Source organism: Pleurodeles waltl, chromosome 9, assembly GCF_031143425.1.
Source record: "Pleurodeles waltl isolate 20211129_DDA chromosome 9, aPleWal1.hap1.20221129, whole genome shotgun sequence".
NCBI classification, from domain to species: Eukaryota; Metazoa; Chordata; class Amphibia; order Caudata; family Salamandridae; genus Pleurodeles; species Pleurodeles waltl.
In genome coordinates, this window is record NC_090448.1 from 1,098,211,608 (window position 1) to 1,098,236,410 (window position 24,803).

General features: G+C 48.2%; 1 protein-coding gene across 1 annotated transcript in view; it reads left to right on the forward strand.

The window, feature by feature from the left end:
• OIP5 (Opa interacting protein 5) overlaps positions 1 to 21,546 on the forward strand; it is a 52,859-nt gene extending 31,313 nt beyond the window's left edge. The window contains exon 6 of the mRNA XM_069208797.1: positions 21,114 to 21,546. Coding sequence (XP_069064898.1) covers positions 21,114 to 21,139 — 26 coding nt within the window. The 3' untranslated portion in view covers positions 21,140 to 21,546. The remainder of the gene's footprint in view (positions 1 to 21,113) is intronic.
• Positions 21,547 to 24,803: the final 3,257 nt, after the last annotated feature.

Sequence of the window (24,803 nt, forward strand, 5' to 3'; positions counted from 1 at the left end):
AAGAAGAATGAAAGGCTGAGTACGCCCACCAAAATTCAAACCCTTTAATATGGAGGTCAAACACTGATCCCTGCAGTGAGTACACTAGTCCACTGAGTCATCAGATGCAGAAAAGCTTTAGTGGAACGTCATAGATAGTACCTGGAGATGTGCTTAATATTTTGTAGCCAAAGACATATGCTTATCCCTCTCTTGATATCTTTCCTCCATCTTTTGTACTCTGCTTATTCCTGTTTATTTCAGCTGATTTCACCTCTTTTGATACATTTTCACAAACAGGAATATGCGTTTGGTTGTGACTTTGGCGCCTGAGTTCTTTTCATTTATGAATACTTTCTTAGTGCTAGAGACATAGACACATTAGACACTTACCCATGGTACAGAAGCCTACATTTACAGAGGCAGTCTTGTGTGTAGATCTGTACTTGCTAACACCTCTAACATCTTCTAATCCCTCCTTCTGTTGCCTACACCTTTTAACTTCTTGAACTCTATTTCCATATTATTCATCATTGACTTCAGGACTAGATGCAGTGTATGAGAAGTTTTTAATATACCTTTGTGCCTTGAGTCTGAAATATTCTCTCACCAGTAGAGGTAAGATGGACTTTGTACATGGTATAGCACATCTTCACTGCCTCCTTCGACCCCAAGGGGGTGTACTCCTTTCCAGTGAATGTGCACACCTTTCAAGGTGCAAGCTGACCCCTTCAGAGCTGAATAATCCTTACATCATTTAAAGGTCTCTCAGGTCAGGTACAGTGTATGCTTTCCATCCAAAGCATACATCTACTTTTTTGACTTGCCAGCACCACCCTAACTTCAGTTTTGGACTAACTCTTGAACTTACTGCCCTGTTACAGCATTGTGGATAAGGCAGTTTCATAACAGCAAAACTCAAAGCTCCTTGTACAACGTAGTCTTCAAAGAGGCTCAAATCCATGATGACCTATGTGTATTATAATGTATGCAACTGTTAATGTTTTAGAAGCACTACCTCTCTAGTTTACATGGAAGCAGCCAAATAGCTTCTGGAGACACACATTTACAAAGATACACTAAGCATAACATATTTACAGAGGAATAAAATACACACGTAAGATACCAGATCCAATCTAGTAAAAACACAATGTATCCTCAAAATGCTAGAAACCTCTCTCAAACAATATAGACTAACCAGACTTATGGCCTAACCAGACGTAGATAACACAAACTATGCCAGTCAACCAACATTTCACAATGTTTCAGTGCAACCTTTAAGCACATAACTAGCAAACATGCAACTCCCTCCACCCACACAGGGCAACAACTTCGAAAAAGGAGGTTAACTGACACCCATCCAGTGGTTTATGCTCTTAGCACATAATCTGTGGGAATGGGCAGCCCAGCTAGTGGGTTCTCCAATGAGCACCAGCATGTTGTTTCCACAGATAACCAGTTTTGAAATCCCTTATTTACTTATTGTTTTCCAGAGCATGAATGCATCATAGAGGGCTCAGTATGTTTTACAGCGTATAAGTAGTTACAAATAGAATTGCAATTAACAATCTGAGGTGATATGTAGCAGGCAGGAAATCAATATGGCCCTCATTACGACCCTGGTAGTGGGTGATCAAGTGTCAGTGATACCGCCAACAGGCTGGCAGTAAGTACCGCCAAATTATGACCATGGCGGTGATAACTCCCATAGACAGCCAATGTACCACACCAACCGCCATGGTGGAAACAGCCACCACAGTGGAAGCCACCAACAGCCAGGCGGAAGACAAAGTGCCGCCCACCATATAATGACCCAACACACTGCCACCTTTTCTGGGTACCAACGCCAACAAAGGCCTGACGGAAAAGGAGCTCAGAAGTAATTGGAAACACCGGGAAGAACCACGCCGCCATGGAACCCAAACTGCAAGTTTTCCGATGATCTTCTACGTTATGCTCCACCTGGAACACCAATGCCAACTAAGACAGTGAGTACAGCCTCCTAGCACACAAGGGAGGGAGAGAGGAAAACAAGAGTAACACACACGCACAACACACACCATACACACAATCAGCTGCACATGTAAACCAATCGCACGGCAGAATAATACACGGACCATAATGTATTAGCATAGCAAAATCCACCCCACGAACCAAATATATACAAATGTCCATAAAGGGCCAATGCCCAGTGCAAAGTCATGAGGGCACACAAGGCAACAGGGCACATTTCAAGGCCCAACATGTTCCCTGACACAGCCGAAGAGAACACTGCGGGGGCATCATTTCGCAAGTGGGAAGGCACCTCACAGTGGGGGTCGAAGGGGGGGCACCTCAGCTGAATACAGGAACGTTCCCACTGGTTTTGGATTGGGCAACATGCCCATTGCTTTGTCCTAGGAAGTACAAAGCCACAGTCTCAAGTGGGTGACTTGCCCACTGGTTCTGGAGGGGGCAACATTGCTTTGTCCTGGGGAGTGCAAGGCCAGAGTCTCTCAAGTGGGTGACTCCCCCACTGGTTCTGGTGGGGGAAGCCTGCACAGTAGCCCCTCGAGGGTGGCCTACACAGCGTTCGCTGGTGGTGACGGCTGCATTGTGGTGGTGGTGGTGGTGCTGTATGGAGGAGGCTCCTGGGCAGCCCCTGCACTCACTGATGGCTGCATTGTGGTGGTGGTGGTGGTGGTGGTGGTTGGAGGAGGCTCCTGGGCAGCCCCTGCACTCACTGATGGCTGCACATCCACAGGTGGCAGTGGGGGCCCTGTGATAGCTGGTGGTGGTGGCGGTGTTAGCCTGACAGCTTCCGCTGGCGTAGAGTGTCTCATCTCCTCCTGTCCATGGGTTGGGGATCCCTTACCCTTCCAGGCAGGGGTTGATGAGTTCTTCCCCTCTCTGCCTGGTGGTGCTCCTTCCCCTTCTTCACAGCTGGTGCAGGCCCCTTCCCCTTCTTCACAGCTGGTGCAGGCCCCTTCCCCTTCTTCACAGCTGGTGCAGGCCCCTTCCCCTTCTTCACAGCTGGTGCAGGCCCCTTCCCCTTCTTCACAGTTGGTGCAGGACTCTTCCCTTTCTTCCCTGGTAGTGCTGGCTCCTTCCCCTTCAGTGTTGTAGGGCTGGTATCCTTACCACCACGAGTAGGTGGTGCTACCACTGTCCCCGTTGACTGTTTGGCTGATGTGCTTAGCTATGTCCTTGGTACCCTGCCATACGTGCAGGCCAGGTGGGGGGAGTGGTAGGGAAGAGGTCAAATTGGGAAAGGAAAAGCTTTTTAGGGATGGTGGGGCAGGAGGAGAGAGGAGTAATGGGAGTGGAGGATGAGGGAGTGGTTTTTGGAGGTATATGTCAGCTGGATTTTGGTGCAGGTGCATGATGTGAAGTGGATGGCTATTGGGTGTCTGAGTGCTTGCGTTGGTGTCCTTTAAGGGGGGGGGACATACACTGTGGGAGAGGAGGCATGCTTGGCTGTTGTGGAGTTGTCTGCCAGTGAGGTGTGTGTTCTGCTTGGTGTGGTGATCCTGATAGTGGATGAAGATGTAGTGCATGCAGGTGTGAGTGTGGACGTGACTGGGAGGGAGGTGGAGGGGGGGGGGGGTAGAGACAGCGGAGGCTGTGGATGTTGTGTCTGCAACGGTATGGTGTTTGTGTGAGTGCCTGTGGGATGAAGTGTGGCGCTTGTGTTTGCCTGTGCCACTCGTGTGTTTCCTTGTGTGCACGCTCTTCAGTCTGTGTGCTTGGGATGGGTTGGGGTTGAGGAGAATGGGACTGGGAAGGGGAAGTTGCAGGAGGGACGGTAGAAACGGGGACAATGGCTGCCATCAGAGAGGAGGCCACAGCCTGAATCGATCTGTTGGGCCACCAATCCACCAGGAATGCATTGCATTGCTGCATCTGGGTTGCCAGCCCCTGGATGGCATTCACAATCGTTGACTGCCCTACAGAGATGGATCTCAGGAGGTTAATAGCCTTGTCACTCAGGGCAGCAGCGTCACTGGGGCAGGGCCTGAGGTACCTCAGGTGAAGGAGATGCCCACCCTCCTGGGTGAGTGGGCACGGGCAACTCACTGAGGGGCAACTGGAAGGGCGGTGCTGGTACGGGGGTGGCAGCTGTACCTGCAGCTGGGGTGGTCGCAGAGGTGTCCGCCACCACCGGGGAGCTCCCATCGGAGGAGGTATCAGAGTCTGTGTTGTCCTCGCTGTGGTGCTCCCCTTGCCCTCCGTCCCACTTATTCCGTTGGTGGACTAAGCCTCCAGGGTCCTGTGGGATGCAGCTCCCTCTGTCGACGGTGCCCCTGCTCCTCCACCAGATGATGCTAATACACACAAGAACAGGATGACAAAACAAGAAAGGTGGGGAGAGAGTCAAAGGTTACACTGGGTCAATGACTGCACCAACACCACCGTTGGCATACACAGCACCCTCACACACAGGGAACATCCCTACGCACTATGCATTGCACTACCAGTGAAATGGCTAGTCACCAAGGCATGATGAGGAGCACACCGCCAACTGCATCACGCCTGGGACCCACGCAGCCCTGCAAGCAGTGACTACTAACAAGCATTTGGCACTCAACCATCACCCTTCAGAGGACCCATGCTGCAATGTCTGGCTTGGTCTTAGAGGCACCCACTAACACACAGCCACCACCTTGATACCACCACACGAGCCATAAGTTGTAATGATACCCACTGTACTCGCCCCCTTGTGGCTGCTGTGATTCCCTCAAGTGCCCATCCAGCTCAGGGTAGGCCACCGCCAGTTTAGGGGCCATCGGGGGGGGGGGGGGGGAGGTCAGGTTCCGACGGGCACCCCTTCCTCGTTGGGGGGCCATCCCCAGCTGGGCCTCCGCGGTCTTCCGGGCCCAGTGTCTCAGGTCCTCCCACCGTTTGACAGTGGGTGCTCCGCCTGCCATAGACCCCCAGGGTCGTCACCTCCTTGGTGATGGCACACCATATTCCCTTCTTTTGATAGGCACTGACCTGCAGAAGCAGTGAAGACAGGAAAACACCATTAAACTAACAGTCCAGGCTGTCGCACACATGACCCACTGTGCCCGTTTCCATCACCGTTGGCACACAGTGCCCAGCGCATGACAGGTACACCCCCAACAGATAAGACCACCCCCTTACACGATGCCTTCACACACATCCCCATGCATCCATGCCACTTGCATCGTGCTCACCTGCTGGTCTGGAGGCCCATACAGCAGTGTGTACTGGGGTAAGACCCCATCCACCAATCGCTTCAACTCCTCCGAAGTGAAGGCTGGGGCCCTTTCCCCGGTCACACGAGCCATGGTAGGTTCCAGACACAGGTCACAGCAGCACATGCAGTGTAGGTCTTCTCCTGTGGAAGGTCAGGAAACAAGTGAGGAATGATTGAGAAAATGGCATTCACGTCCGAGGCGGTGTACACTGTCACTGCCGGCGTACATCCCCATTGGCCACTGTACCCCATATGGCCCAATATTATCCAATGAAGATTTGCTGCCATGACGCAAAACGTCGGCAGAATTACTCCCCCCCCCCCCCCCCCTTCCACCTGTCCCTCCACACAGGACAGACGGTCGCCATTTCAGGGGGGGTGAACAGGTCTATTGATAATTGCTGCGTCACAGGATAAATAGGCACATACTTTGAAAATTACACTGTCCAAATACATGATTGCACGATGTGGACTGTTGTTGTGGTATAGTTTTTCAAATTGTGACAGCCTACTCACTCTCGTGTCCCATAGATACCTACTGCTTCGGATAAATAGGAGATGGATTCATACCCCTGTGTACAGACCCCTGGTGGACTTAGCTACACTGGAGGACAGGCACATAATACTCACCTATAGACTGGACAGGGCCACAGTCAGAGCTGTGTGCCCAGTTAGAGCCTGACCTAGCTAGAGCCTGACCTAATCTCAGCTATCCGTCATCTGACTGGAATCCCCCTCTTGTGCAGATTCTATCAGTGCTCCATTTCCTGGCAACGGGTTCTTTTCAAGCGACAGTGGGCCTAGCAGCAGGAATTTCACAGCCAATGTTCTCATTCGTGCTGGTAAGTCTTGTCTGCCCTGGTGAAACACATATGCAGCTACATAGATTTCCCCCAGGTGGAAGATTTGGCCACAGTGAATGCTGGATTCTATGATTCTATGTAATGGGACGTATCCCGAATATTATTGATTGACGGAACACATAAACACCCCCCCCGCAACCAGGCAGAATGAACAGGTGTACAGGAATCATAAGAGTTTCCACTCCATGAATGTGCAGATGGTGTTCCTGGGGGACCAGTACAACTCCCACGTCAATGCTAAATATCCTGGGTTGGTGCATGATTCCTTTGTTCTGAGGAATAGCAGCATCCCAAATGTGATGGCCCAACTACAGAGGCACAGGTTGTGGCTTATAGGTGAGCCTTGATCGCCACCCAGTGTATGTTAGTGTATGCCTCTGATGTTAACCTAATAGGATAGTGTGTGGCTAAATGTTGTCCCTCAATACTTGCAGGTGACTCTGGCTACCCAAACCTATCTTGGCTGCTGACCCATGTGAGGAATGCCAGGACAAGAGCTGAAGAACGTTATAATGAGGCACATGGGTGAACCAGAAGGATAATTGAGAGGACTTTCGGCCTCCTGAAGGCCAGGTTCAGGTGCCTCCATCTGACAGGTGGATCCCTGTGCTATTCATCCGCGAAGGTCTGCCAGATGAAAGTCGCATGTTGCACATCCTGGCCCTCAGACGCCATATACCTTTTCTGCATGAGGAGGAGACTGGAGATGCCCCTGTGGCAGCAGTGGACCCTGAGGACAGTGAGGCTGAGGAGGCAGGGGATGAGGATGTGGACAGCAGAACATTGGTGATCAGTCAGTACTTCCAATGATACACAGGTGAGACAGTGCAACTTCACATTTCTATGACTATTGTATTTTGTGTGACAGTGGCATGCTGGCAGGTTGTTACCTCTACTTACTGCCACCTATGGATTATCATTTTACAGATGTTGGTGATAGGACAACAATGTCCTGATGTGATCACTATAGCCAGCAACAGGTCATTCATTCTATGATCTCACTATGTACAGTTTATTTGCAACGGATGTAGCTGTTTCAATCAATACAAATTTGCTATAAATGAAATACTAGTAGTCCAGTTTTGTCCATGGATGTTTATTGTAGTGCTAAATAAATTGAGGGGAAAGTGCAGTGGAATTGGGTGATGATTGGGGGCGGGGTGGAGTCCAGGGTGTTGTTCCAGTCTGTTTGTAGCACAGGTGCAGTGTCCAAGGGGATATAGGAAGGGGAGCAATGGCAGTTCAAGGTGACTGAGTGGGACCCAAGGGGGACAATTGGGAGAGTCTCATTTCCTGGCGGTGGGCTTGGCAATTGTCTCTGGCTTCTGTCTGGGTCGCAGGGAACGTTTGCTGGGTTTTTCTCCTTCTGCAGGGGGAGGGATGCTGGTGGCCTTTGGGTCCTGTGGCGGGGCCTCCTGGCCAGAAGCGGAAGTGGAGGGCTGTTCAGTTGACTGGCTAGTGGTAGGGGCCCACTGGTATGCTGTTGCCTCCCTCATGATGTCTACCAGCACTCCTGCTATGGAGATCAGGATGTTAATGGCATGCAAATCCTCCCTATTCCCCTGATTCTGTTCCTCCTGCAGCCGCCTGTTCTCCTGCATGTTGTCTAAGATATGGCCCATTGTATTCTGGGAATGTTGGTAGGCACTCAGGATCTCGGAGAGTTCCTCCTGGAGAGTTGGTTCCCTGGTCCTGTCCTCCCCGTGCCGCACAGCAGTCCTCCCAGTGTTCTTGTTGGCCTGTGCCTCTGCCCCCTTAACGATGTGCCCACTGCCACTGACCCCAGGTCCCGGATTGTCTTGGGGGCAAGGTATTGCCTGGTGTCCCTGTACAGGTGGGCACACTGCTGATTGATGTGTTCTGGGGACAGAGGTGTGGGTGCTGTGGTGTTGATTCCTGATGGGGAGGTTCTATGGTGGTCTGTGAGTGGGCTTGGGTGACCGGCTGTCCTGTGGTCCCTGATGGGCCAGGTAGGTCCTCCGGTTCCTGAAGTCCAGAGTTACTGTCATCACTGGGGGCATATTTTGTTGGGGGACTGGATAGTGGTGGCTCCTCCTCTCCACTGACATTGGCTAAGGTACCTGTGGGGATGTAAATGATGTATTACGCTTCAAGTGTCTTAACATTTGTACTTCCCTAGCTTCCCTTCTATGGTTGGTGTTGCCCTGCCAGCCTTTGCTTGTGTATGGTGATGTATTGTGGTTGTTAGTTTCCCTATACTGCACATGCTTCAGTGATGGGTGTCCATGCAGGGCTGGGATGGGTGTCCATGCATTGTTATGGCATGCAGGGCTTGGCATTGGGATTAGTGAGATGTTTGGGATGGAGTGGAGTGATGGGAGTGAGGCTGAGGGTGTGAGATGGCATGCAGGTATTTGGGAGGGGGGTATTTATGTGTAGGAAATATTGACTTACCAATGTCCAGTCCTCCAACAACTCCAGCGAGTCCCTCAGGATGCAGTATTGCCAGTACCTGCTCCTCCCATGCTCTCAGCTGTGGGGGTCCACCGCCAGGCCTCTGTATTGCGAGCTGGTGTTTTGTTGCTATGGAACGTACCTTTCCCCGTAGGTCGTTCCGCCTCTTCCTGATGTCGTCCCTTGTTCTTGGGTTCTGTCCCATGGCGTTGACCCTGTCCACAATTCTCCGCCATAGCTCCATCTTCCTTGCTATAGATATCTGCGGTACCTTTGCTCCAAAGACCTGCGGCTCTACCCTGACAATTTCCTCCACCATGACCCTTAACTCCTCCTCAGTGAAACGGGGGTGCCTTTGTGGTGCCATGGGTGTTGTGTGATGTGTGTTGGTGAGGGTGTGTTTGGTAATGTGGTGGGGTGTGTGATGTGGAGTGTGTGAGGGGTGTATGGGTGTACATGGTGTGTGTGTCTAGTTGTCTCTGTGCTCTTCTCAGTCTTCTGGTGGCAATGATTTGAATTCGTAAAGGGTTGTGGGTAATGTGGGTGTGTGTTTTATAGCGGTGTGGTGTGTGTGTGTCAGGTGTGTGTTTTTAGTATTGGCCAATGTGGTGGTGTTTTGTATGTGGGTGTCCATTCTAAGCGCGGCGGTATGTACCGCCAATGGTTTACCGCTGTTGAATGTCCACCGTGGTGATTCATGGGTCATAATGTGATGGGGGTGTTTTGTTGGCTTAACGGTATGGGTTTTGGGACCACCAGTTTATCACTGAACTTTGGTATGGCGGATTTGTGTATGTGGCTGTATTCTGTCGGGTGTGTGTGTGTGTGTGTGATAATATGGTGAACGGATATCTGCCACCGCGGCGGTATGTTGGTGGCAGTCAGCGTGGCGGTAAGCGGAATTTACCGCCAGTGTCACAATGAGGACCTATATGTTCAAGGATCACATTATTTAAGGTGAAAATACAAAAGGTGCATTATTTGGTTTTCTGAATGTTTGGAGGTAGGGTTATTTTTACAATGTTTGACAACAGAAAATTGCATAGGTTGGTTGCATTGTCAGGGCTAGGTTGGGTCAAAGCTTGGAAGGTTTTACATTTCTGAGTTTCCTGTTGAAGTGAGGCTTTGATCCTCAGACACAGTTGTCTACACAGAGGAAAGTAGATGAGCTGGATTGTTTTTCAGCAGTGTATACTCTAGGCATCCTATCCTAAGTTTCAAATTAGCTTCAAAGTTTAGATCTCTCTGAATCAATCGCATACCGGGCAGAATTTCTTCTTGGCTTAGGATTCTGGCAGTGAAGTGGGAAACTGCCTTGAGTAGGCCTAGGGCAGGTTTAAGAATGTTTGCCAGTATTCTATTTTCAAAGGTTAGGTGGAATATGACTGGGATGTGGCCTCCTGTTTTCAGTTGAGTTTGGGACAGGTGGTGTTTAATCTTTCATAAGTACTTGTGGATAAAATAAAAAAAAGATTTACTTATCCTGTTGATGTGTGGACACACAGATTGAGTATGTGCTTTCTAATCCTCAGTGAGAACAGTGAGATGAAGGAAGAAAACCAGTTCAGCTCAAAACCCATTTTATGTACTAGCACAGTTATCGGCCTGTGTCGCTCAACTGTGTTGGACCAAGCATGTCTATCCCTTATCAAGATGATCATGAATGTCAACCTGAACATATAAAATGCTGAAGTCCGATTGAAGTGCAGATTGATATTAAGTAGGTGTTTTCAATAAAGCCCATAAACAGTTGGTAGGAGATGCACCATTGGATTGTTTTCCTGAGACAAGGTAGATTTGGAAACTGGTTTGAAATTAGCTGGTAGGCTGAGATTGGGCTTGTTTCAATATTGCGATGGTCTGAATAGTTTTTAGCCATTTCTGTAAAAACTTCTTACAAGAATGATGCATTGATTAGGAAACACCAGCAGTTGCAGAGATCTCAAGGTTAGCTTTGATTGAGTGATGGTGTGGTACTAATTGATAGTATGATTACCATTTTGGATAGCTCCTCCTCAGGAATTGGGGGAAAATTACATGAAGTGGACCTGGCTGCTACATGTCGACACCCAGGTAAGTTAGAATCTTCTCAAAGAACATGAAGTAAGGTCAGGGGTATTTTTGGAAGGGTACTACCATCTCCAATAGATGTCCTTTCAGTAGGTAAGTTTGAACAGGTTCAGTTATTAGAAGACATGCTTGCCTCCCAGGTTTCTGGGCTGAATTATATATTTGTAATTACCATACCATTAGATGGGGAACACCTTTATTGGTGCAGGGGAGGTAGTAACATACTCAGTAAGAATGTGCACAACAGCAGTCTCCCTGTGGCCAAACAAACACAGCCTTTCATGATGGGACCAAGGGAAGAGTACCAAGCCCAAGAGGATCTGGCTAGTGCTTCAAAGTAACATAGTATGTTTGCCTCATGACCCCACAAACCCCGGTTGGGGAAGCATGAAAAGGGTTTCCTACTAAGATGGGGGATCACCTCAGACAAGTGCGTCCTGGAAATAAAGCGGGAATCTTGCCTATAATTTGTGAGCAAATTATCACACATCTGACCAAAGAACAAGAGCATGAAGCAAGATCATGTATCATTGTTACGAGGTTCAGCCTCTGCTTATGAAGGGAGCCTCTACACTGAATGTATGTTTCTGATGGATACAACTACCTGTGGATTCCTCACCTAATGAATTCTCCCATGGCGCCAGCATTCGACGGAAATCTTCTTCCTAGTCTCTGCACGTCGACGAGGACGTCACTCTAGCCCACGCGACGCCGTCTGACGTCATACAGGCAATAAGAGGTCCTCGACGACGTGCCGACGTCAGTTCCCTTTTTTCCGTGCATTCGAAACGGTTATCTTCGAGGGAGCAACTGTTACTTTTGTGGTTACAGTGTATTTTTGCTGCGTAGTCTTTCTCTGTGGTAATAATGTCGCAGAGAAAGTCTGGATTCAAGCCTTGTCGTGAGTGTGGAGGCAAGATGTCAGTGACGGATCCTCATTCCGACTGCCTTTGGTGTTTGAGCTCCGACGTCTCGACTTGTGATTCATGCCAGCACATGAATCCAAAGGCCCTCAAGGAACGTGAGGCGAAGCTGTTTATGGCGAAATCGAAAAAAGAGAAGCATCGCAAGAAGTCTTCTTCGCCAAGACATCGGCGTCATCGAGACTCCCGGCGCCGTAGAGAATCTCGGCGTCATTCAAGCAAGGAGACTCGTTCCAGGTCTTCGGATCGGCGCCGAAGGACATGGGAGATCAGTCCCACGGTTACGCCGCATCCTTCGACGCCGTTGCCCTCCCCGGCGTCTCCGACTTCACCTGGACAGGCGTCGGTGATTGAGGTATTGGAGCCTCAGGTGTTATCTCCGGCGTCGCAGACGTCGAGGCCGGCGTCGGGGTCGCCTCCGAGACAGGCACCCCAGTATCCGGTTTTTCCCACCCCTGGAGCCGATAGTTCCGCATTCTTGAATGCGATGTATGCCATCTTCCAACAGATGGCTCCAGGGGGTGCTGGTGATCCTGCGCCTCTTCGGCCGGCACCCTTTATGCCCTTTCTCCCTTTTGGGAACGTGGGCTCGGCGCCGGTGGCCGCTCCGGTGGCTTCAGAGGGATTGGCCCCGGGGATTTCCATCCCGTCGACGTCGGGATTTCGGCCTGTGACTCCGGTGGGTCCATCTGCTTCGACTGCTCTTTCGTCTGCGCCGAAGTTACCTGTGGCACCGGACGCGGCGTCGGTGGCTTCTGAAGATTGGCGCCGATCTTCGACTTCGGCGGAGGCATTGTCGACTCCGCGTATTGAGCAACGGCTTCATTCGAGGAGACGTGCTCTACGTGTATTAGAGGAGCAGGAGTACCAACGAGCCCTGGAGGAAGGAGAGCTAGAGGACTCGGGTGATGGGCTGCGTGGTCTGGAGTCGGCCAGTGGGCTGGACACTTCCCCTGAGTGGGATCTTTCGTCCCCTGGAGAATATACTGAGGAGGCTGCTTCCTTTCACGCAGTGGTACGGAAGGCAGCTAGTTTTTTGGACCTGCCTTTGCCGGTGGTGGAGGCAAAACAAAACCTTCTAACAGAGGTGCTACATCCGGCCTCAGCTGCGGCGGAGCCTCTTTTGCCATTTAATGACGCTCTGCTGGATCCGGTGTTAGAGGTGCGGAAGAGGCCGGCATCTTCCCCAGCTGTTCACAGAGCCCTGGCCAGGAGGTATCGGGCGGCTCCAACTGACCCTGGTTTTCTGTCTAGGCACCCTACGCCAGAGAGCTTGGTAGTGCAGGCCTCCTGTTCATCCAAGTCAGCGCCTGGTTCTTTCCCGACGGTGCCTGGGGACAGAGATTCAAAGAAACTGGAGGCGCAGTCCAAGAAGATTTTTTCGTCCTGCAGTCTGGCGTTAAAAGCCACCAATGCAACCTGTATCCTGGGGAGGTATATTCATGCTCTGATGGATGACATTTCCTCATCATTTACAGAGCTTCCCCAGGGTCTTTTGGATGTTGTTTCAAATGCCCAGGCTGCTGCGACCCAGATTATCCAGACTGGACTGGATACGACCGTCTCGGTGGCCAGAGCAATGGGCACAACTGTGGTGGCAAGGAGGCAGGCCTGGCTCCGTAACTCGGGCTTTTCTGCGGATGTACAGTCCACATTGTTGGATCTCCCGTTTGATGGGGACAAACTGTTTGGAGCCAAGGCTGATTCGGCCTTGGAACGTTTTAAGGAGAGCAGGGCCACGGCTAAGTCGTTAGGGCTCCAAGCTCCTTCTTCCACGGCCTCTTCCAGATTTTTCAGGAGGTTTCGTGGATTTGGGCGTGGCTCTTCCTCCTCTTCCTTTCGGGGAAGATATCGGCAACCTGCCTCTTCCCATCCCTATAGATCTTTTAGAGGGAGAGGTAGGGTCCGCATCAGAGGAGCCTCTCAGCAGCACTCTGCCTCTTCCTCATCCTCTGGCGGGGTGCAGCAGGGGAAGCAGCCTTAGGCTTCCACCGTTTCCCACTCACTCCTCTCCTGTAGGGGGAAGATTACAGCATTTTCTCACCAAATGGAAGACTGTTACAACGGACACTTGGGTTCTCAGTATTGTGGGAAAAGGCTACACCCTTCCCTTTCGGGAGTTCCCGCCCCTCATCCCGCCCCGCCCTTCTTATTGTTCAGAAGAACACCTCCTGTTGCTAGAACAGGAGGTACAAGCCCTCCTTTCAAAGGGCGCGGTGGAGTTGGTCCCAGAGCAGGAAAGGGGTCGAGGATGTTACTCAAGGTATTTCCTGATTCCCAAGAAGGATGGTCGTTTGAGACCAATCCTGGACCTGAGGATCTTGAATTGGTTCCTCAAGCAGGAAAAGTTCAAGATGCTGACCCTAGCACAGGTGCTTTTGGCGTTGAACAAGGAAGACTGGATGGTGTCTGTCGACTTGCAGGATGCTTACTTTCATATCCCAATACTCAAGCCACACAGGAAGTATCTCCGGTTTGTGCTGGGATCGCAGCACTATCAGTTTGTGGTCCTTCCGTTCGGTCTTACTTCAGCACCTCGAGTCTTCACGAAGGTGATGTCGGTGGTTGCGGCAGAACTCAGAAGGAAGGGGATAGCAGTATTCCCTTACTTGGACGACTGGTTGATCAAAGCCAAGTCCCCGGAGCTTGTGTCGCATCATCTGCAGTCAACAACCCAGTTGTTGTTCGACCTGGGTTTTTCGGTGAACGAGCCCAAATCTCACCTAGAGCCCTCTCAGCGCCTCCTGTTCATAGGGGCAGTACTGGATACAACATTGGGTCGGGCCTTTCCTCCGCCTCAGCGGATTCAAGATATTCAGGATTTGGTTCCAATGTTTCGAAATGGAGCGGTAGTTCCAGTCCTCAAGGTCCTTCGTCTGCTCGGTCTGTTTGCCTCCTGCATTCTGTTGGTCATGCATGCTCGCTGGCACATGAGGGCTCTTCAGTGGTGCCTCCGAAGGCAGTGGTCTCAACACAAAGGGGATCTAGAGAGTACTGTCAAGATCTCCAGAGATGCTGCTGTGGATTTGAAGTGGTGGATTGCAAGCAACAATCTTTCACAGGGAAAGCCGTTCGAGCAGTCGCCACCAGTGGCCACAGTCATAACGGATGCTTCCACTCTAGGGTGGGGAGCTCATCTGGGGGATCTGGAGATCAAAGGCCTTTGGTCTCCAGAGGAACAGATGTTTCACATCAATCTGTTAGAGTTACGGGCTGTACGTCTGGCTCTCAAGGCCTTCCTCCCTTCCCTTCGTGGTCAGTCGGTACAGGTCCTAACGGACAATACTACCACGATGTGGTACATAAACAAGCCTGGGAGGAGTGGGGTCGTACCTTCTCTGCAGAGAAGCTCTTCGACTATGGTCCTGGGCAAAGGACCATCGGATTTGCTTGATAGCAAACCATCTGGCCGGAGTCTTAAACGTGCGTGCGGACAGTCTCAGTCGCCAATTCTCAGCAGACCACGAGTGGCGTCTCCATCCAGATCAAGTCCGTTTAATCTTCCAGAGGTGGGGGTTTCCTCGGGTAGATCTGTTTGCCACTCGAGAGAACGCGCATTGTCTGTTATTCTGCAGTCTCCAGTATCCGATGCTGGGAGCGTTGGGGGACGCGTTTCAAATAACCTGGTGCGGCCAGTTGCTTTACGCGTTTCCTCCCATACCCTTGATTCCTCGAGTATTGAGGAAGATTCGCCAGGACCGGGCTCTAGTCATCCTAATAGCTCCGGATTGGCAAAGGAGGGTATGGTACTCCGACCTTCTCCAACTCTCAATGTGCCCTCCGCTCTGTCTCCCTCTCAGGGCAGACCTCCTCTCGCTGTCGCAGGGGCAGGTTTTACACCCCAACCTCCAGAGTCTGCACCTACATGCCTGGAGATTGAACGGGGCAACCTGAGTTCTTTCTCTCTCCCGCCTGAGGTAGTGGATGTTATATTAGCGGCCAGGCGACACTCCACTAAATCTATCTACGCTAATAGATGGTCTAAATTTGTTGCGTGGTGTGGAGAGAGGCAGATTGATCCCTTACATGCTCATCTATCGGACGTTTTGTCTTTTGCTCTGTCTCTAGCGCAGAAAGGTTGTGCAGTGGCTACCATTAAGGGTTATTTATCGGCCTTGTCAGCCTTCATATGTCTTCCAGACCAACCATCTTTATTTAAATCCCCTATTGTTATCAGATTCTTGAAAGGTCTTCTAAATAAATATCCTCCAAAACCATTCGTTATGCCGCAATGGGATTTGTCCTTGGTCCCGACTTTCCTTATGGGGTCCCCTTTTGAACCTATGCATTCTTGCCCCTTAAGGTATTTGTTTTTAAAAACAGTCTTCCTGATAGCTATAACATCAGCAAGGAGAGTGAGTGAGTTGCAGGCCTTATCAGCAAAGCCCCCTTATACAACTTTTTATGGGGATAAGGTGGTGTTGAGGACCAAGGCTGCTTTCCTCCCGAAGGTTGTTTCACCTTTCCATTTGGCTCAGGCAATTACGTTGTCCACGTTCTATCCTCCGCCTCATCCTTCCAAAGAGGAAGAAAGTCTGGACCCAAAGAGGGCGTTGAGCTTCTTTATTGATAGAACAAAGGATTTCAGGCTGGAGGATCAGCTGTTTAATGGATACGTGGGCAAGAGGAGAGGAAAGGCAGTCCACAAGAGAACACTATCCAGGTGGGTTGTTCTTTGCACTAAAATCTGTTACTCTTTGGCAAAGAAGGATCCTCCTGAGGGCATTAGAGCTCATTCCACCAGAGCTAAGTCGGGCACTTCGGCCTTGGCCAGAGGTGTTCCTGTGGTCGACATCTGCAAGGCCGCAACTTGGTCGTCCCTTCACACTTTTGCAAAATATTACTGTTTGGATTCTGAGGTTAGAAGGGACGGCCATTTTGCACGGTCAGTGCTGCAGGATTTCTTGGTTTGACCATTTAGGCACCCACCGCCAGGCGTGGTACTGCTTTGGGACTCTATTCATTAGGTGAGGAATCCACAGGTAGTTGTATCCATCAGAAGAACGAGTTACTTACCTTCGGTAACGACTTTTCTGGTGGATACATTAGCTACCTGTGGATTCCTCACAGTCCCACCCGCCTCCCCGTTGCCTTTCTGGTCTTACCAAGTAATCCTTGAGTGCGCTCCTCTTGGTCTTCGAGGGTGCAATAGATGTTGTGTATAATATATTTATATATATATATGTATATATCTTTGTGTATATACTTGATGTGTGTATATATATATAGATATATATATATATATATATATATATTTTTTTTTAAAGAGAGTTTTATATATATATATATATATAAAAGATTTACAGCTATTCATGCAATGTTGTGTATTTTACAATGTTATGGGATGTTGCCTTGCTCTTTCATTGCATTGCCTGGTTGTTCTCATGCACGTAAAAAATGATTGGTACTGACGTCGGCACGTCGTCGAGGACCTCTTATTGCCTGTATGACGTCAGACGGCGTCGCGTGGGCTAGAGTGACGTCCTCGTCGACGTGCAGAGACTAGGAAGAAGATTTCCGTCGAATGCTGGCGCCATGGGAGAATTCATTAGGTGAGGAATCCACAGGTAGCTAATGTATCCACCAGAAAAGTCGTTACCGAAGGTAAGTAACTCGTTCTTCTGATGGATACAACTAAAATTGGAACCATGTTGGTGTGGTCCTAATGGATATGGGTATCATCAAGATACTGGGTGCACAGACGGAAAAGGCCTGCTGTCTTGTTTTTCCTTTCCCACACTTATTAGTCTGAGGTGTGATGGAGTCCTGGCTGTGTGAGTGTGCTGTGAACCACCAGAGATGGTGAGCTTGTCTACAAGATAAGCAAGAATGCTTATTGTGAAGGCTTTGTAAATGATGCAGCTAGTTTTGAAGATGGTTTGGGCTGGCAAAGGAGCCAACAGAGTTCCATTGGAGGGGGTGGACAGGGTGTAAGGGGGGGGAGCTGTATTTCATTCTATTTCAGAAGGGCCTGGATGAGTAGGATTCCCCTAAGGGGTGCCATTGTGGAGACTGGGAGGCCATAGAATAGGCACTACCACCGTTCATATGTGAGAGGGATCAAGGGCTTGAACAGCAGGGGGGGTGGGGGGGGGGGGGTGTGTGTGTGTGTGTGTGTGTGTGTGTGTGTGTGTGTGTGTGTGTGTGTGTGTGTGTGTGTGTGTGTGTGTGTGTGTGTGTGTGTTTTGGCAATGTGTTCCTTGAGGAAGAGGTTAGTGTCCAGGGTGCAGCTAAGTGGCTGGCATACAGTGAGAGATGGGGTTCGAAACCATCAAGGTTCATTTCACTATGCAAGGTTTGTACTGTGTCTTGTTTAATGTTCTTGGCAAATATTAGATATGCTTTCTTGGTTGGGTTGAGCTTCAAATAGGTACTGGATATCCAGGTCTGGGTGATGTGCAAGCAGTGTTTGAGGCATTGGGTGTCTGAAACAGAGGAGACTTTCATGTAAAATTGTGTATCATTGGCATATTAGTGAATCTTCAGTAGCAACAACAACAAGGTTATGAATGATTGGAGTGCTTTAATTAATCTCTGCCACTGGCAATTGCTAGGAGATGCATGCCAAGCCATCGTTTTTCAGCTACCATGCCACTCTAAACAAAGGCCCGATTATGCAAAATAATACAACCCTGCTACTCATGGGAGTAGCCAGCTCTGAACTGCCAAGCAGGGCGCTGTCCAGTAGGGGCAAGCTACCTCAGACCGGCTTAGACCTACTTAGATCTCATCATGGAGGTATAGCTTGAGTCCTGTGGCATAGTGTGTTCAGGGTCAATGTCTGGGTATGCCCATCACACTTACGGCAGAAGCAACAACATCAAGGTGGTAAAGGCTTGAATTTATCTCTGCTACTGGCAATGGCTTAGGCAGCATTCAAGTCCATCTTTTTTCACCCACTATGCCACGTTAGACAGCGACCTGTTTTATGCAAATGAGTACAGACCCTGCTCTTCCTGGGAACATCCATCCTGATTTTCCAGGCAGGGCCCCTGCTAGAAAAGACCACAAGATTGGTTTCATCCTACTTGGGTCTCATCGGTGAGGTATGAATTGAGGCCGGAGGCTGAGGTGATTATGGGGACCCACATCTGGGCATGCATGCCATACTCTGTGCATAAATTGCAACAACAACAAGCTCACTGTGCCATAGAACTCGAGCTGTACCAAACTATTGAGACCCAAGTAGATCGAAACTGGTCTGAAGTTACTTAGGTCCCATCTGGAGCAGGCCTGGTAGTTCAGGCTGGACTGGTCCTATTCAGCAAGGCCAAAACAGATCTGCATAAGGCATGGTCTCTAGATTGGCACAGTGGGTGAAAAACGGTGACCTGGAGCGTAGCCCTGATGAGTGATACCCAGTAGCTGAGACCAATTTAAGCATTCTTTCCAACAGCTAGATTTTGTGACACTGGACACCCAAGTGCCTCGCCTTGTGTTCTGTGCTCACTGTGCCAAAGGACCCCAGCTGTAGCTCACTGATGAGACCTAAGTAGGTCGCAAGTTGTTTGTGGTTATTTGTGTTCCCATCTGGAGCCGACCTGGCAGTTTGGGCTGGACTGTTCCTAATGGAACAGGACCAAGACTGACTTGCATAAGTTGGGTCTCTGTAAAGAATGACAGTGAGCGAAAAACAATGGTCTGGGATGCATCCTAGAATGTTTGCCAGTAGCTGAGATTAGTTCAAGCATTCCTTCCATCACCTTGTTTTTTGCAGTTATTTATGACTAGAGCACCAAGGGTCTCCATGTAAAGTTTGAAGATGACAGGAGATAGTATGGAACGTAGGGGTACTCTACATGTGATAGGAATGTTTTGTGACCCAGGGAGGCCAGGGTGAACCAATTAGTGTCTGTTGCAAAGATAGGAGGAGAATCAGCGACCGACATTGCTAGTAAATCTTATTCATGACTGTACCAGGTGGCTGAGCGGCAGAGCAATAGCAGGAGTCTGGATTCATCCTCATCTATGGTCAAGAGGGCATTGTGTTCGATGTGTAGGTTGGCAGTCTCTGTGCTACAGCCTGATATGCAGCCAGACTGTTAGTCATGCAGTGCATGGTTAGAATCCAAGTTAATGCAAGGAAAGAAATACAGGAGCTGGTAAGTGGATTCACTGTTGCTCCCTCAACCTAACACCCTGCTGCTATGCTCCACCTGCTTCTGTTTTTGTCCCTGAAGCCTTTGTGGTTCGTTACATATGTGCACTTCTTTAAAAGATTTTTTTTTTTTTTTTAAATATATATATATATATATATATATATAATATAATATAATTTTCTTTTTTTTTTTTTTTTTTTTTTAGGGAAGGCTGGCTGCCTTCTTCTGCCAGGCTGATCCCTAGTGCAAAAAGGATTTTTGTGCAACAAAAAGCATTTTTTTAAATTTATCAATCCAGATGTTCTGTATCGTGTTAAATAGACAAGAATGAGTGAGGTTTTATTTCTAAGATATTTTTCATATCTTTATTGAAGTGACATGCTTGTATGGGTTACTTAAACCAGATTTAAGCATTAAAAAATGTCATTAAATTGATGTAGTTTACTTTGTCATGACTGATGTAATATATGAAAGCATAAGCAGTGCATGCAGGGGCACAAGTTATAGTTGGCTCTGTAAACTATGACTGGTAAATTTCAGTGTTTTTATTTTTTTATTTTTTATTATTATTTTTTATTTTTTTTACACATCCAGCAGTCATGATATTCCTCCTAGTTTGGTCTTACCAACCACCTAGCAGTACCAGCTACATTGATACTCCGCCACAATCCCTAACAAAACCCATTAGAACAATGCAGACATTTGACCCAGCTGAAAGGAAGCATGTAGGACCTCTTTGAGCTCACAACAGCATGTCACTCTTCATAGAGTAATATACCACTTGTGGACAGCACATAACTTATTAAGCCAGTATCCACCCAACACCTGATCTGTATCCTGGTTTACATTTATACTGAGGACCCTAGCAATGTACAAGACACCATACTCCAAATTACCTCCCACTTGTATGTTAAGGCAGGCAGTGCGCATACCAGTCCTCCAAGATGGGATATACCAAATTTGGTAAAGACCTCTGAATCTACCCACTAAACAACACTAACTACCCCAACACATACAAAAAAAACTAAATTACAAAAAGCAGCATATTATCAACACTATGGGTGATTGACAGATCAGAAAACAGAGAGTTTGGTCTTTGACTAAACCTTCCAGAATGGAGCACCAAGGTACCTAAACTCCAACAGCACTATAGTGCCATAACAATGGCAATACAGCACTGTGCTAATCTCTGTGTCATAGCATAACCTGTATGTCTGCTTACGGGAACATCTTCATCTGGTGCCGAGAGCAATGAATGCTCAGCCACAGTTACGCTATGCTTCAAATTAAACTAAGTTAGTTGTAGAAGTGACCTGGTTTTATGAATTCACTTTTTTGGTATGATGCGCCCACAGCAGCCGTAGGTAGGCGAGTCGCATTTGAAAAACGAATAGGAAAATCAGAGTGGCTCCCACGATGAAACAAAGTTAAATGCCATGCTGTACTCTATGGTCCATAATCTAGATGTGGGGGTATAATTCTGTTTTTTGCACATTGCTGTTTTCAAATCTATGATGTTATCTTGTTTTAACTCTATTTTAAAACATTGTTTTTCTTTTAATAGGAGACATGACCCATGCTGGAAAATAAAGGCAACAGAGACTTCTTTGTCGGGACCCAAGAATTAAGCAGACCTCTGCTTTTCTATATCTGGATTGAGTATGCTGCTTTCTATATTTTATCATGATCCTTAGTTGCAATGGTTGCCTTTATGGTGATGCTATGCATTGATTTGCTGTTTTGTGCTCTGGTGGCTGTCCCAACCGAATAACCAGTTGATGTCCATTCTGCTACTTGTCTAATACAGAGATGTGTAACTGGTCATCAATTTAACACAATATCATGAAACTGTAAAATCATGAGATTCCATTTAATGCTCCGTTTCCTGTAATGTATTTATGGATTTTTGTGTAGTTTGCATTTATCTGTGTTCCATTATGCTGTTCTAATAGGACTCTGACTTTTGTGGTGATTTTCTATTAAAACAATTAAAAACATGTCAAAGGTTAGGCGTCTTTGCTCACAGCATGCCAAATGCAACTCATCTGTACTACTAATGATTAGGTTCTGCACCATTTACTTACTGTCTGGTCATCTTATGTGCAGTACAACCCAGGGGGGGGGCCTATATATTAAAGTCTAACTTCTGGTGCATGTCTATCTCTATCATCAGACCAGTGGGATATTCAGGCCTCAGTCAGATGACTGTGCTTATATATTTGCCTTTTGTTTAGTTTGAAGCCATGCGGCTTGTGCCGGCCCTGGTTCTCAGAAGCTGATCGTCACTCTATCATTGCTGTTCTGTCTGACTCGATTTACTTTTGGTTTGGTCACAGAAAATTTGATAACTGGCTTCTCAGGAGCACCTCACCAATACATTTGTTCTTGGGGGACATCTCAGCAGAGGAAGATTCTAGATCCCTATTTTTTTATTTTTTAAGTTATTACCATCATTTTCACAAGCCTGTCAACCAGGTGATTTTGTTTGTAGAAAGCCAGGCTTTTTGCAGGTTGTCACCCACGTTTTGCCCCTATTTGATGCTAGTTTCCAACTCTGATAGTGCACTGAAGTCTGCTAACCAGGCTCCAGTGCCATTGTTCTTTTCCCTAAAACCAAAGTACCAAATTGGTAAGCACTTTAGCAGCTCTGTATGTCCCTAGTAAATGGTACCCCTGGTGCCTAGGGCATGGGTATTAAAGAGGGTTCCTAGGGGCTTTAGCATGTATTATGCCACCTTCATACATATTACATGCAGACTGACACTGAAAGGCTGTGTGTCCTGGTACAAACATAACTGAAAACACCTCATGGCACACTCACTGTGTGCCATGCCAAAATCACTGCACTAGTATATGTAAGTCACCCCTACAGCAGGCCTTGAAGCCCTAAGGCAGGGTGCATTATATTTTATGTAAGGACATATCTGCATGAGTAGATATGCCCTCATCATGTCTAATTCAATTGCTAGCTATTGTACGTGAACAGGGAAGCCACCTTAAGGTATGTACTGGGCACTGGTCATTATGAGCTACCCAGCTACTTAATGCTTCACTGAAATCTATGGTGTTGGGTATCAAACACCTAGTCTTAATTCTGTACTGATGCCAATATTGGATTTATTATGACAAGCACTCAGAGGGCACCTTAGAGGTGCCCCCTTAACCCTCTAGTGTGCTGGATGATTGGTATTGGCCTGTCTGCCACTACAAACTAGTTTCTGACCCACTAGATATGAGAGTCCGCACTCTGAGCCCAGAAACAATGCCTACCTCTGGAGAAAGGTGTTATCACCTCCTCCAGCATGATGGCTAGTGAATGTGCATACCAACGCTGGGGACATATCAAAGCCCCCATCACCTTTGATACGCAACCCTGAATTTCCTCAGACCTGGGAGATGCCACCCCCTGCTCTGAGGCCCATTCGGTGCCATGACAGGTGAGAAATTAGGTATGCAAGTAGGCATGTTGCACTACCACACTATTCACACCCCATTAGGTAGACTGCCTGATGTGTTCCACGAAGGAAGGGTCTGTCAAAGGGAAGCTCTTATTCCTTTGGATCTATACGAGATGACAAGTTGGGCCCACCTCCAACTCTGGAAACCTTTGTAGCACAGAGTATTAGAGTGGCCAGGCGAGGGGAAGGGAATTAGGAAGGGGACTGGCGGGAAGGAGACCTGCAAAAAGAAATAGCAATACACACAGCAATGTAATCTTATAACTAATTATAACACTGTTATCATCTCTGTCATGAGTTTGTTTCTTCTTTCAAACTCACCAGAAATTGCTGAGTATCACACCAAGAATATGATGGCAAAATGAAACAAAAAGCTACCTCCAAGCTAAGTGTTTTAAATATATTGTTAAAGCTGATATTCGTTAGACAATTAAGCAATATTCTGCATTTCTAAGATATCCTGTCTTAAATAAAGAGTAATCTTCCAAAAACATTTACGTTAGTATCCTCTTTGAATGCTATTACAGACAACACATTTTCAATTGCAATGTCCATTACATTTGCACAGACATACAGTATTACTAATAAAACTATACAGTGCACAGATGAAAATGTTTGGAAATTGCATCACACAGTTTACTGATTGATTTTGATCATACTAAAGTATTTGTTTCCAACACACTTCAGAAATAATGCGCTGCACTTTTTTGGGGGGACTCCATTGCCCAGACTTCTCTTGGCCCCTGGAGGTGGCCATTTTCCAGACCGCAGCTCACACTTGTGCCCTTCACAAGCACTTTATAGCACTAGCAAGATTACTGCTGTGAGGGACGTGCTGAACTTTGGGGGTACTCCATTTCCCAGACTGCTCTTGGCCCTGGAGGCGGCCATTTTCCAGACCAGCTGCACACACCTGTGCCATTCACAAGCATTATATAGCACTAGCTAGATCACTGCTGCGCGGGACGCGCTGATCCTTGTTGGGGGGGGGGGGGTACTCTATTCATGAGCTCTATATAGAGCTAGCAAGATCACCGCTGTGCAGGACGCGCAGAACTTTTTTTGGGGGGGGGGGGGGGGGCTCCATTGCCCAGACTGCTCTTGGCCCCTCAAGGCGGCCAGTTTCCAGACCAGCTGCTCACACTTTTTCCATTCAAAAGCACTATATATAGCGCTAGCAAGATCACTGCTGCACTGGACACGCTGAACCTTGTTTTTTTTTGGGGGGGGGGGGGGAGGCAGGGGACTCCATTCATGAGCTCTATATAGAGCTAGCAAGATCACCGCAGGGCAGGATGTGCTGAACTTATTTTGGGGGGCTCCATTTACCAGACTGCTCTTGGCCCCTGAAGGTGGCCATTTTCCAGACCAGCTACTCACACTTGTGCCCTTCACAAGCGCTATATAGTGCTAGCAACATCGCCGCTGTGTGGGCCGTGCCCAGACAAAGCCTGGGACAAGGGCGGACCCGTCGTACCCGTCAGAGTCCAGAAGAGGCTGGGCCACCCCCGTAACATTTATCATCAACTAGGCCTTGCTGACTCCCCACTGCTGTTGTAGCCTCTTTTGAGTTAATCTATTGACTAATTTCACTATTAAGGGCCTTTAAGTATATTGGACATAGCACTACAGATGGGCAAAAGGAAAGCGACTCAGTGTGGGGCTGGAGTGGTATACAAGGAAAAACAAAAAGCAGAAGCATACAGCAAATAATTGTGTAATGGAAAGGATTGATGATCTTTTTGGATGATTGTGAGGAAATGTTAACTTCTTCCCCGGATAAAGTCTCTGAAAGC